Raw genomic sequence first — 14,602 nt, forward strand, 5'->3', positions numbered from 1 at the left:
AATTCACGAAAGATGTTGACGGCTATTTCCCGCAGGATCTCAAAGGGTTGAACACACAAGGATGAAGGAAGAAGGTTGGGGAGAAGAAGAGAAGAAGATAACTTTCCGGCAAGTCACGCAGCTAGACATCCTAGAGGCGTGGAGGCCACCTCAGCCTAAAATTTAGGGGCTAACATGTGTTATTCCAGCCGCCCCAAAACTGGCTGGCTGACTCTACAAAGTGAAACTCTCAATAAATGAAACCGCAAAAAAAAAACCAAACGAAAACCGAAAGTGAAACTGAAAGTGAATTGATTGACGACACAAACAAAACTGAATGATCTCGAAATGAGCGTCCCGAAAAAGGTTACGGCAGGGTGGGCGCGTCGCGACGTCATGTGCCGTGCGTTATCTTGCTTGTTCCCGATCTTCGAACAGCGATCTATTAGTCCCGCGAGCATAAGTAGGACCTCTTGGCCTCCTACCCCGGCCAAAACAAATAGTGGCAAATTGACATGCTACAAACTTTTGGTAAATACTTATTATTATTAGTTTACAATACTCTCTACACAAAATTTATTTGAAGAATTATACTTGAATTTGATTTCCAACTTTTCTCATTAAAGAGTGCGACATTAATTTCCATTCAAATCTGTTTCTTTTTTAAATTTTGTCGAGAACTCTAAGCCCTTGTTCCGGCAACTGAGCAAGGCCACCAGTGACTCCACTATTTCGTTGCCTGGCGTCCATTTTGAACACACCCCACGAGCCCCAAACAAAAAAACTGAGCCCGGACATGTGACTGGCCCATTGAGGGTCACAATTGTTTAGTTTTTGCAAGGATTGATAGGAACGGTCATTTCATTGTTTTATAAATGTTTTATAAATACAGAGTGGTCCACGAGTGATAAGGAGCCCGACGGAATTAAAAATGCAACCCACAATACATTTTCGAAAACAGCTGGATATTTTAATTGCAGTACCTAGCCAGGTTTTTTCGGAAATGTAGTGTGGGTTGCATTTTCAATTTCGTCGGGCTCTTCATTAGGTACTCGTGGACCAGCTTGTATAAGAAAAAGTGTACCCCCTCCCCTAACCTTCAACTGCCGTTAAATGTCCCGGTTTGAAAATTTTGAATTCTGGTCACCCTAGGGAAGGGGATAAACTAATTCGTGACTTTACCGAAATAAAATCTAGAAAGAAAGAAAGAATCCAAACCTGGTTTTTTAGTATTGTTTTCAAAAATTTTTAATATATCTTATGCTTACCTATTAGTTGATAAATAGTTATGACAAGAACGTTTTTTTTGAAAAACAAAATGAAAACGGATTTCCTCTACCGAACCCTCGCCCACACACGGAGAGGAAATCCTCAAGGAAAGGGCTTTGGGGATTTTCTCCAGGTTCAACTCCAAGTTAACACCCTAGTTTAGTGTTCACTGATGGTGGTTGTTGGTTATTCTTATGGTTTTACAAATTGTTTTCATCATAGCATCAATAGATGATGATATTTTAGCGACTGTCGGTTGTATGATTCCGTGGGACTGCTTTCGCAAGAGAGTCTAATTACTGAACTGGAGGTTTTCCTGAAAAATTTTCACAATTACTTGAGGATGGATCACGATACATATTTTTTCTTTCATTGGTCACCCCTTTTATCGCTAAAGAAGATAACACATCCACGCACCAACAGACTGGGAATATTCGGCCTCAAGCCGGAAAAATAATTGATTTTTGTTCGGGATTTTTGTGTCTCCTCTACCCACCTCGGCCTCATGGACGTCGCCACCCACGTTGTTCAGGCCGAACCTTGAGGAATCCCGCTCGTGTATGGCTACCTTAAGCGTTAACTAATCCGAAAATTTCAAATTTGTAACGTTAAAGATACTAGAATTATTTTCGTCCGGATTTGTACTGACACCAAGTGTTGTCAATATTAATAATTATCTACTCTCCTTTTTTTAATTATTAATCAGAAATGGATTTTTAATGTGCAGTGGCATGTGCACATCTAAAGTCGAAAAAAAATCGTTGATAACTACCAAAGCAAGTATATATATTATTATCAACGAGTCTTGTTTATTTTACATTAAATACTGGTAAAAGTTATTTAGTTAACACTGTTAACAGTGCTCCTTGTTAAGTGAAGGTAAGAAAATAGTACATTACAAGTATTATTCACATATAGTATTTTTTCAAGTGTACCTAACATTCTAACATTTTCATTATTGGTGTAAATTGTTGCTTAAAAAATATGATTTTTGTTTGAAACAAACAAAAGTTAATGTGTTGAATTTGAATTGTGAACATTCAAACTCGTTCACATCGATATGGCCTAGTAGACAGAAAATAGTGATGGAAAAAGTTTCGAACAAAAAGCTTTTTTTCGTATTTTTTTTTTTAATTAAGGAGTAGGTACAAGTGAAGATCGGTGATATTCCCATTCTGATGCCCCCCCCCCCCTGCGGGAATGGAAACGTCAAAAGAAGTATGTATGTTAATCAGAAACACTGATTTGTGTTCTTCCTACCTGAAAACGACCTGGATCTGAAAAAATTTCGTTATAATTATACAGTTTACTTGAGAGTAATAACGGGTGTTTTTTAAAATTTGGCGTCAAAGATAACGGATCACGCATCAGCTGTTTAAATCTTAGGCTTTTACACGAGTGGTGCGTTCTCAAATTCTCAATCGACTCTCCAACGCCAACTTCGACGCCAAATTTAAAAAAACACCCTTTACGTTTCACATAGGTACATTGTTCTGCCGTGCTATATTATTGATACTCGAAGAAGCAATCCAAATGTCATTAAATTGAAGCTGTGTGTTGTGAAGTTGACGGAAGATTTTCAGTTTCTGATACGTATATGGCTTTGCTTATGGAATCAAATTGTTGATAAGTAATGTCGCGTTAAATAAATTATTTCAAATATTACGTAAGTTGTAAGCGCTCAAACTCTTTTTTTAAGTATTATCGTAACTTTGATAAAATACAGTATGTTATTGAAATGCGTTAAGAAAATTTAAACGGTGATAGAACTCATCAAAACAAATTACTTTTCTATTTACCATTTTTTTGAAAAATCTTTCTAAACCCAGATAAAATTATAATTAGTGTTTGATCATAAATTCTAGTATAACCCGCCAATGTCTCCGTGCGTACATTAAAAGCGAAAGAAGATAAAAACTTAGATAGTCAAGCAAAAACCAATTCTTTATTCGTAGTAAGTGAGAGTGACATTGAAGTTACGCACCACACTTGATCAAGGGCACTAACGTTTACATTAAGACCAATCCCTACTGTGGCATTGGTGCAGTAAAACATGCGTTCGAAGTCCCATTAAAATAGCCATTTGTATTAATTATTGCAATCAAAATATGATATATTCAGAAAGATAAAACTTAAATCTTTGTCTCTCTAGTGTTGTTTAAAAAAAAAAAAAACTTTGAAAGTTGTTTTACGTCTTGAACTTGTACATTTTTCTGTATATTTGACCTAAAATTTGTGATGGACATAAACCAAAAATGCAAATTTCAACACTAGAGAGACATAGTTTAATCTTTTATCTTGCAACAAAAAAAAATGTACACAAAAAAAATTTAAATTGCACCAAATTTTAATAGGACTTCGAGACCATTGTAAACAGTAAAATTGTCTCTACTACGTGCTGCCGCCTGGCGTTTAGTTTAACAATTTCAAATGCTCGCCTGTTATGTACACTCAAACTAAAAGTTTGACTCTGGGGGTAGTTGTGCCTTGAGCATTACTAGACCAAGAAACAAAGATGATCTTACTCATTGTAGGTACATTGATCATAATAGCGTTATGTGATATTTTTAAGAAAATCGCTCGGACAGATCGATTTTATTTCGAAAAATGCCATCCTGTGATGTGCAATTTGTTTAAATGACGTCATTGATTTTTGCGCAATGACGTCAAGACGTCATTACCGATTTTTTTAAATGACAACCCCCACTTTTATTCTCTTTCTGTTAGACCTTCTTACTGCGTAAACGATCAATGAAAAAACTGGTACCTTACGTAACAATTTTTTTGAGACAACAAGAACAAATAAACATTAACAATAAAATTCAATGCAAATGTTGAAATTACCCCCCGCCAACCATTTGGCACTCACCGACACGAATGCAGACTGTCAGGGCTGATTTGTTCCATTTCAGCGGGAATGCTGTATTTTGCTTATTTTTTATCCGATTTGAATAAATGACACATCAAATGAAATAATTTTGAAAACACTTCAATACCCAACTAAATAAAAAAAATATATTGCGTCCAGTTTTTGACAGATGAACATCAGCTTCTTTTTTTCAAATAGCACTGTACATTTTTTTTTTATTGAGTATTGTAGAGATTTGTCTTCTAAATATAAAAATGCAAAAAACTATACCCATTCATGAAACAAAAGTCAAGAAATTAAAAAGTAAATGTACAAAATTTAAAAATCAAGTGACCAAAATAAACAAGATAGAAGTTTGTTCTAAATGCTCCAAATGACTAAGTAAGCTCTGAGTATTCATTTGTCGAAACAGTTTTTTTTTTTTTTTATTATAATGTTGCTGTGGAAGAAAATTTCCAAAGACGATTTAGTGTTAACCTGTGGTGTGGCATTTTTAGAGATTTGAATCTATTGGATTTCTTTATATTCATACGAAACTTTCGAGAGAAGGTTTATTTGACCCCACCAGGTACCCAAAAAGAGTTAAGAAAAAAGATAGTGCGAGTATGTCACGAAAAACCCCGAAATTTTTTACTGAATGCAAAGGTGGGCATTTCTAGAAGGTATCGATAGTGTCTGCAACAGCATTGAGGAAATTTTGAGCAACTAGAATAGATTTTGTATTGTTTACAAATTTGATTACTTGATTTTTGGTTTTCAATTTTTTTCATTTAAAATACATTTTTTGTTTTTTCTTTTAATGTAGGATTATTCAGAAGAAGATTCTTTATAAGAACGAATAAAAAGATATATAGAGTGTAATTTGAAAAAAAAAAGTTGGCTATCGTCTGTCAAAAAACAGATGTCTAAAAAAATATCGAATAGGATAATAATGAAGTGTTTTTCGAACTATTTCATTTGATGTGTCATTTATTTAAATCGGATAAAGAAGAAGTAAGATACAGCCTCAAAGGTTTTTTTTCGTCAGTCACCCTGTATATTCCAATCAAAATCTTCAAACTCCTTCCATAAAACATGGAAAACATTTCGAACAAACTGCGTTGCGCCAGTTGGAAAAACAATTAGGAGTCAAAATTTTAGAGTGCGGTATGTTCATTGATGAAGAATTCTAATTTCTTGGGGCTATACCAGACGGACTAATAGATAATAATCATACTTTAGTAGAAATAAAATGCCCCTTTTCGGCATTCAATATGAAGATAGAAGAGGCAATCGAGAGAAAAAAAAATAACTTTTGGAATAAAAATGATCACAGCATAAACAAGAAACATGCTTGGTATTACCAAATTCAGGGTCAGTTACATGTAACCAAAAGAAAAACATGTAAACTAGGCAAAAATGAATAGGGAATTTTTCCTTTTTTGAATTTTTTATAAATACAGTTTAAAATTTGTAATGCAATGTGTTAGAAATATATTAATATACAGGGAGATTCTGAAATAAGTTTGGAAAAAAAATGTGGAGTATCCTTAACACCTTGACACATAATTATTCTGCCTATATGAATTTTGGAGGTGAAATCAAAAGGAAGGAAATTACCCTATATCCTTGTATTTTCAACGCCCATGCATAGGGAAAATTTGTCCGAATTTGTTCATTTCATTAGCAACCATTGTTACATCAACTTCACAATAAAGGCGTAGGTGCAAGCACAATGTTTTGTAAATGTTTCTATGGAAATGATCGAGAGAAGTAAGGTTACGTTTGTGACTGATGGGCACCTTAGATTATTATTGTTGCTAAACTACCAAGATAATCAGGTAATCACCTTTAACTCAGCAGCGTACTGGCAATTTTGACCAAATTTTCAATCATTTGTATCTCGAAAACGAAAAAACTTTTATAAGAAAAATTTTTTGTCTATTCTTCTTCCAGAATTCTTCTCATCATCACCAATTACCGGTTTTTTTTCCAAACTTATTTCAGAATCACCCTATACACATTAATATTTCAAGTACCTGTAACATTTTAAATTTATATAGTATTTAAGAATACGTGGGAGGATTGGGGCAATTATTTTGCTTTCCAAGAAAAATCGTGGAATTCCCTATTCATTTTTGCCTAGTTTATTTTGGCTGTATGGATGTCAGGTAACGATAATTTAAAAATTGAAAGAATAGAACAAGATATAAATTTCTGGAAATTTGAGATGGAACCTAAACTTGTACAATTTTATATGGAGTGTATTTTGCCTGAATTAGTAGATCCAAGGCATACAAGAAATATGAAAATACGAGATCCTCCTTATATCCTACAAGCAATAAAGGATAAACAAAAAGAAATACGAAATTTGTTTCCTGAATATTTTCAAAGCCTACGTGCTAAAAAATAAAAAAAAATTTATACCTTGAATTCTATTTAATGCAAATGCTCAAAATGGGCACCGTTTCTTTCTTGACAAATTGCAAAACGATAGTAACCATCCCTTACGTTTGCCTAATTCCATGTCTACTACATTGCTTACGGTCTTCAATACTGTTCGGTTTTAGGCATGAAATTAGGCAAATCTCACCGGAAATGTTATAAAACGTAAGGGATGCATGTTACTATCGATTTGCAATTGGCCAAGAAACAAACGATGTCCATTTTGAACATTTGTTGCATAATTTTTTTTTTATTCTTTGCGAAGTGGGTTTTCAAACGAGGTGTCACTTGGCATACCCTTCCATTTGAAAAAAAAAGTTAGGGGTGGTTGCGAGCTTCCGGGAGCAAATATGCAAAAACCATATGCGCCAAAATTTGGACAGAAAAAAACAAAAATCGACCTGTTTCGGGATTTTTTACAAAAATCACCTATGTCCAAGTTATGAATTTTATTCAGAAACAATATCACAAGACTTCCCATTTTTTTCGGAAAATTTTGATTTTATGACGAAAAGTTTGTTGCTTGGCAATAACCACAAGATCCGTTAGGGTCGAGTGGTTTTGCCTAAAGCAACAAACTTTGAGTCCAATAAAATCAAAAATTTCCGAAAAAAAATGGGAAGTCGAGTTATATTTGTCTAGACAAATCCCCGAATGAACAATTCAAACAAACATTTGGAACAACATCACAAAACGGATTAAAGGTTAGTTTATATTCATCGTGGCACTTTTCCTGCAACAATTTACCTGTTGTATTCCAAATTGTTTTCACCTTGTAGTAAATATCACTGCTGGAGTCGTTTCTAAAATGATTTTTTAAATCCATTTCGGAAAACGTCAAAATAATTTTCTGACATTTTGTTCATTAATTTGTGTTACCAACAAACACAAAAGCCTTGTCAACGTTGTTTTTCACCGGAAGGGAGCTTTTGTCGGCGGAAGACGCATTTTCTGACCATGACTAGATTTTTTCGCGATATTCGGCACACTATTGGTCAATATCAACTGTTTTCATAACATGAGTGAATTTGTCCAGTTAAAATTTCCACACTGTATATCGGCATTTGCTTCATGTTCTAGGTCATTGTGAAATTTCTTTATTTTTAATTATTGTAATATGTACTAATATCTGGAAAATGTTACGTATTCAATAACTAATGATTTTATTGTTATATAAAACGTGTTCAATTGAAAAGTTCATCAAATTGGCTTTGATCTTTGTCACTATCTTTGTCTAACCAACTAAATTTACGATGTTGTTGTCTTTTAAAAAATAAACTCAAAGCCAACTTGATGAACATTTCAATTGAACACTTGTTATACAGTGAGCGGCGAAAGTATGGAATAAATTCATTAAAAATTAAACAAAATTTTTTTCGAAAAAATCTTTGAACAGGTCAATTTTAGTTTATAAAAATACATATTTTAATACAAAATAAAATTCCAAGCAGTCATTTGTTTTCGAGTTATGACGTCATCGATAGTTTTTTTAAATAGAAACCCCCTATTTTTTTTCTTGATTCTGATAGCCCTTTTAATTGTCTAAATGCCAGTATAAAAATTTTGTTACCTTACATGAGGAAATTTTTGAGAAAAAAAAAATAAAGTTGGAAAAAATAAATTTTATAACGAACAAAAACAAGTCAAAAACTGTGTTAGTAAGTTCTTAAAATTATGGAATTAAATGTTCGAAATGCCATTCCCCAGCTTGTTGACAAAAAGCAAGTTTATGAAGAAATTCCCACTGTTTTAGTTTTATCTAGTTTTATCTCCGCACCCAATCAAAATTAAAATTTCTATACGTAAGAACATTTATTAAAATTTAACATAAAATAACATTTTTAATTTACAATGCGAAAATTTCCGATAATAATGCAGAATCTGGAAAAGTGTTTCTGTTAAATGAGTCATTTTCGAAAACGTTTTGTAAAACAAAAAACACATACGAATGAAATTGACAGTAACATTTGACTGTTTGATTTACCTACTTGATTTTTTGACTTGTTTTTGTTCGTTATAAAATTTATTTTTTCCGACTTTATTATTTTTTTTTTTCTCAAAAATTTCCTTATGTAAGATAACAACATTTTTACACGGTCATTTAGACAATTAGAATCAAGAAAAAAAATAGGGGATTTCCATTTAATAAAACTATCGATGACGTCATAACTCGAAAACAAATGACTGCTTGGAATTTTGTTTGGTACTAAAACATGTATTTTTATAAACTAAAATTGACCTGTCCAAAGATTTTTTTGAAAAAAATTTTGTTTAATTTTTAAGGAATTTATTCCATACTTTTGCCGCTCAGTGTATATTACTTAAATGAACTTAAATGTTATTTGCCAGGTTGAATCTGATTGATTGATTTTTGTTAGTTCATTTTTTTCAGGGGAGAAAATAAAGTGTATAATTTTATCATGTACTTTGAAGTCTATACGTAATAATGTATGTAGGTATTGTGTATGTACATAATAAAATATATGGTAGTTAGTCAAGACCAACCAATATTATCACTTCGTACTGTAAAAGCTAAGCTCGCGAGGAAACAAAATGTAAATGTAAATAATTGTGTCTGGCTTGTGCGTAGACCCTCTTGCACCCGACCCCCGTCGCAAAATTTCACACTACCCGTAGAGATTCGTCTTAAATGTTCGAAATGACACTCTTGTGTGCCCTTCGAGTCACAGAAGCTTGAGTTCTCATCAAAACTCTCATGAAAACTCGGATCGTCGCATCGGACAAAATAATTTAATTAATAATTATTATTGGTTGAAATTCAAAGTGACACGAGTGGTTACCTTTTGAGAGCTTGAGTGTTTTAAAACAGATCATTTCAAGAGCTAGAGTGTAATTCGGTTGATTATTTCATGAATTAAATAGTACCATTTGACAACAGTATTTATTTTACTACTTTAGGAATAGGATTGAAAACATCTGAGAAACCTACTTGACGAATTATCGAATCATCACTATAATCCAAAAAATAAAGCCTTACGATTGGTCGAAAACGATGATGAATGAAATAATCGCTGATATTAATAATAAAACAGTTTTTTAATTTTTAATCTTTAAAAACAACGTACTAAAGGCAAGTAAAGGAACACAAAAAAAAAAACAAGATCAGACTTGACAGGGTTGATAACATATGACGTATAGTGGCGGCCGGGGAAAATGAGAATGACTTAAATCACTCTGGGCTGTATTCAAATAAAACTGTAATGGTTATCATTATAAAGATTTACGATAGGGCCAAATTTTTGCCTGTCACCACCTGCAAACAAAACCTTCTTAAATCGTTCCTTCTAAGAACACAGGTATTCAAAGAATTCGGTCCCTGTCGTAAATCTTTATAATGATAACCATTACAGATTTATTTAAATACAGCCCAAAGTAATTTAAGCCATTCCCATTTTCCCCGGCCGCCACTATACATAAAGTCCATTCATTTTGTATTGAACTTTTCAAGGTCAAATAATTTTATTTTTTGGCTCTGTAATTATGTTTTGTAAATAATGACATGCAGGTAAACACCGTAAACGTTGAATTGAGCATTGCTAAATCACATTATGTTGGTTAGATGCATGTCACTATTTACAAAACATAATTACAGAGCTAAAATTTATATTATTTGACCTTGAAAAGTTCAATACAAAATGAATGGACTTTATGACAATTCCTCCTCCATTTCTAGTGCGCTCTATTGTCTCTCGAGACTTGGGTTATTTTGCTTTCTTTTAACACATCCTACCTCAGGTTAAAATATCTGCACAACTTTTAAAATCAGATTGTTTAAACAAATTTGTTTAGAATTTAATAACCTACAAAAAATATTCAGGTTATTTTGATGCAGTGCAAATTATTGCTACCTGATTAAAACTCTTCTTCTGACTTTTCCACCCCATAGGAAAATTAGAGTGGGAAAATCAATAGATACAATACTGATATGTCTACGTTTCAGATGTTGACATTTTCCTTTCTTGTGGAACTCGTGTTTTACGTTGTAATAATTTTTATCTCCCTTTATCTGTATTTCACGCGAAACTTTAATCACTGGAAAAACAAAAATGTCCCATACTTCAAACCGTTACCATTTGTTGGTAACGTGTACAACGGTGTGCTAATGCGTGACTCCATGGGAGAGATTTTCAGTGACTTGTACAACAAAACAATGAAACCTTTTATCGGATTTTTCATATTGGACAAACCTTGTCTGCTGCTAAGAGATCCTCAACTTATCAAGAGAGTCTTGATCAGCGATTTTCAACACTTTTACGACAGAAACATCCTGAACAACAAACGAGACGATCCGATCTCCACCCACATGTTATTTTTTCTGAAAAATCCCGAATGGAAAGACATCCGGGGAAAAATCACACCGGTGTTCTCTTCGTCTAAAATAAAAATTATGTCTAGATTAATAGAAGACGTTGGACAAGAAATGGTAGATTATCTTGAAAAAAATGCCATGCTAGATTCGACAGTGGACATGAAAGACGTCTCCCTTAGATTCACCGTGGATGTGATCGGCACGGCAGTATTTGGTGTGAACGCACATTCGTTTCAAAACGCAAATTGCAAATTCAACGAGATCGCTCAAAAATTATTCAACTGGGATGACACTCTAACCGCCTTTCGTATAAGATGTTATTTCTTAACGCCCATGATTGCTAAACTATTTAGAATGAAATTCATCCATCCGTACTGCGCCAATTTTCTGAAAAAATCTTTTCTCGAAATCATGGACAGGAGAATTGCTTCAAAAGTCAGCAGAAACGATTTGATCGATATTTTACTGCAGTTGAAAACTAACGACAAACAGTTTATGGGTTCGTTGCTAAAGGTGCAAACAAAACATTATGTTGAAATTTAATTTTAAGATGGGGACATACTCGTCGCTCAAGCTGTGATGTTTTTCGCTGCTGGTTTTGAAACCACTAGTTCGACCATTGCGTTTGCTTTACACGAATTAGCCCAACATCCAGACATTCAAAACAAACTGCGACAGGAAATTGATTTAATTTCTGGAAAACACGATGGCATCAATTATGACTCTCTTAAAGAAATGGAATACCTGGACATGTGTGTCAAAGGCAAAGTTTTGTATTTTTTCTTTATCGATCATTAAATACTCTACATTTTAGAAGTACTAAGAAAATATCCAGTTCTTCCGTTTTTGGACAGAAAAACTGCCACCAACTACGATATTCCAGGAACTGACGTCATTATAGAGAAAGACACGCCCGTTTTTATACCAATTTTAGCTCTACATAATGATCCACGATATTTTGCCAATCCAGAAGTATTTAATCCTGAACGATTTTCTAAAACGAATAACAACAATATCGAACATTTTGTGTACATGCCTTTTGGAGAAGGTCCACGGAACTGCATCGGTAAGCCTTTCAGTGTTAATGTAAATGTAAATTTATTTTAATTGTTGTTGGTTTTGACAGGTGCCAGATTTGGGAAATTAACTACAAAGTTAGGATTGGCGTACATTTTAAAAAGTTTTGTGGTAGAAAAAACCTGTTTCACTGAAGCCAAAATCAGATTTAATCCAAAGGGGGTGACTCTTTCGCCATTTAAAGGCATGAAGTTGAAACTAAGGAAAGTTTAACAATTACATATCGATGGATTCCAAATACAGTGCGTTCGTAAAGTTCGGAATAAATTCGATAAAATTGTAAGTATCAATTTCTGAGAAAAATCCTCGAAGAGGTCAACTTTGTTTTTAAAAAGTGCATGTTGTACAGTACGTTATTTAAGTTGACAGCTTGTCGTCTCCTAATAATGACGTCATCAATAATTTTTTTAAATGACAACCTTCACTTTTTCCATCTTTTTCTGGTAGACCTTCTTAGTACTTAAACGACTAATGAAAAAAATTGATACCTTACATAACAATTTTTTTGAGAAAATTGACTTAATTTTTAATGTAAAAATTTTAATTGACCTCAAACAAAATCAAACAAACATCTCAGGTTAACAATAAAATTTAATGCAAATGTTGATATTGCCTCCCGCCAACTATTTGGCACTCACCGACACTTTGTACACTGCGCTCAATAATGTCAGGACTTAATTGTTCCGTTTCAGTGTGAATTCTCTACCGCAAATCGTTCTAAATTGTTTGGTCTATTAAAATAAACCTTCCATTGTAACTAAATCTATTGAAAAAAAAAATTAAGTTTAAAATTAAATTAAATTTTTTTAAGTAAAATTTGTCATTTTCTCAAAAAAATTGTCATGTAAGGTGTCAATTGTTTTCATTAATAGTTTAGCTAGTACGAAGGCGTACCAGAAAAATAAGAAAAAAATGGGGGTTCTCATTTAAAAAAAATATTGATGACAAGCTGTCAATATAAGCAAAGTACTGAATAATAGGTATGCACTTTTTAAAAACAAAGTTGACTTGTTCAAGGATTTTTCTCAGAAATTTATACTTACAGTTTTATGGAATTTATGCCGAACTTGACGCACTGTATAAGCTGATGGAGGCTTTATATAACTATTTTGTGCGTTGGTTCAATATTTTCATATATCACTTGTATATTATACAGAAAATAAATAAATATTCATATATTTATTCAATAATACTCGTTTAAGCAAACGGTGCGGTATGCACTTAATCGACTTCTTCATAATGTTAGAAACAATCTTCTCCTATTCCAATTTGTCTGGATTTTTTGACTGTGCTTAATCAGTGAATAGCAATGTCCCAAGAACCGTAAACTAAGTTTGTATACACTAAGTTCTTGACAATGATCTATAGTGTTCAAAACGGTTGAGGTCTGGAGAGGACGGTACCCATTCAACAACTTGAATGTTTTGGATTCAGGAAACAGCTTCACAAAAAATAGCACCTTTCCAAGAATTTACACTCATAAGATGCGTTGCAGTATTGAGTGATTTTTAAAGTGTAGACGTTTGCCTTCTTTTCTCCCACTCCAACCAAGAGGTGGTATAAATAACAAGTTCGTAAAAACGTTGCATGAGGAGATAAAATAAGGAAGTAATATTGAGAGGAAGGAAGGCAACTTATACTGGTATACTTCGTCCACCGAGAGATTGGGAGATTTTAAATTGTATTAAATTAAACCCAACACTACAAAAATGTTACTGCTTGAAGGATACCTATATTTCAAATTTTACGTGCGCTAGGTATTACTTTCTCTAGGTACAATAGCATTTAATGATTTTTATGTCAACCAATCTCTTGCTGGACGAACTTTAGAGATTGCCATGGTATTTTTGAATTTTGGGTCGGCGGTTGGCAATTGTTGCCGGTAGCTCAGTCTTGGGCGGGGTAAGCGAACGAATCAGCCAGACCCGAAAGACAAGAGAGTAAAGGGCGCCAGGATCCTCCGGCACTGATGCTTCGGGAGTATCCGGATCCGGTGATACTCCGGGGCCGATACCCGAAATGAAACGCATGTGTCCCAGTTAACCAATTTAATCAAATTATATTCCCTGGTACAATATTTACAATAAGTGAAAATAAAAAAAAATAATTTGTACAATTGATTTTTTGTAAAAATAAAACTACATTATTGTTCGATGTGGCCAAAGCCAAATATAATTGCAACAAACAAACAAAAAAATTCAATGAACGGTCCTGACCGGTAACGCACAAAATAAATCTGAACTAAAAATGAAATTCCCGCGAGCCGCCGACGATACTTGTACAAGCTCGGTGCGACCGCAAAACAAACGGTATCGAATTAAAGCGCAACTCTAAATTTACCGGCGTCAAAAAAAAAGTTTGAATTCCAAATTACACACACACAAGACAAAATACGCGACAGAGAGAGACGGTAAAGAAGCAAAAGAAGGGACGTTATCTCCCTGCCGAAAAACTGCTGTGGCCTTGAGAGACGGAGATACCCGACACGAGCAAAATGGAGGCTCTGTTCCTGTAGGTGCGATATGATATTCGGGAACGATCTGACCTGAGCCTCCTGCGTCGTCCTTCGGCGTCCTGCGGGGTTCGCCGCTCGGAGGTCCTGGTACCGTTGAGGCCGCTGCTGACTCCGGTGGAGATAAAAAAAAGAAGGCCAG

General features: G+C 33.9%; 1 protein-coding gene across 1 annotated transcript; it reads left to right on the top strand.

Moving 5' to 3' along the window:
- Positions 1-2,025: 2,025 nt before the first annotated feature.
- LOC138129502 (cytochrome P450 6j1-like) lies at positions 2,026-13,138 on the top strand. Its single transcript, XM_069045794.1, has 5 exons — positions 2,026-2,127; positions 10,503-11,370; positions 11,422-11,634; positions 11,686-11,937; positions 11,998-13,138. The coding sequence occupies exons 2-5, from the start codon at positions 10,503-10,505 to the stop codon at positions 12,159-12,161; spliced, it is 1,497 nt and encodes a 498-aa protein (XP_068901895.1). The 5' UTR covers positions 2,026-2,127; the 3' UTR covers positions 12,162-13,138.
- The last annotated feature ends 1,464 nt before the right edge of the window (positions 13,139-14,602 follow it).

This window comes from Tenebrio molitor, chromosome 4 (genome assembly GCF_963966145.1).
Source record: "Tenebrio molitor chromosome 4, icTenMoli1.1, whole genome shotgun sequence".
Lineage (NCBI taxonomy): Eukaryota > Metazoa > Arthropoda > Insecta > Coleoptera > Tenebrionidae > Tenebrio > Tenebrio molitor.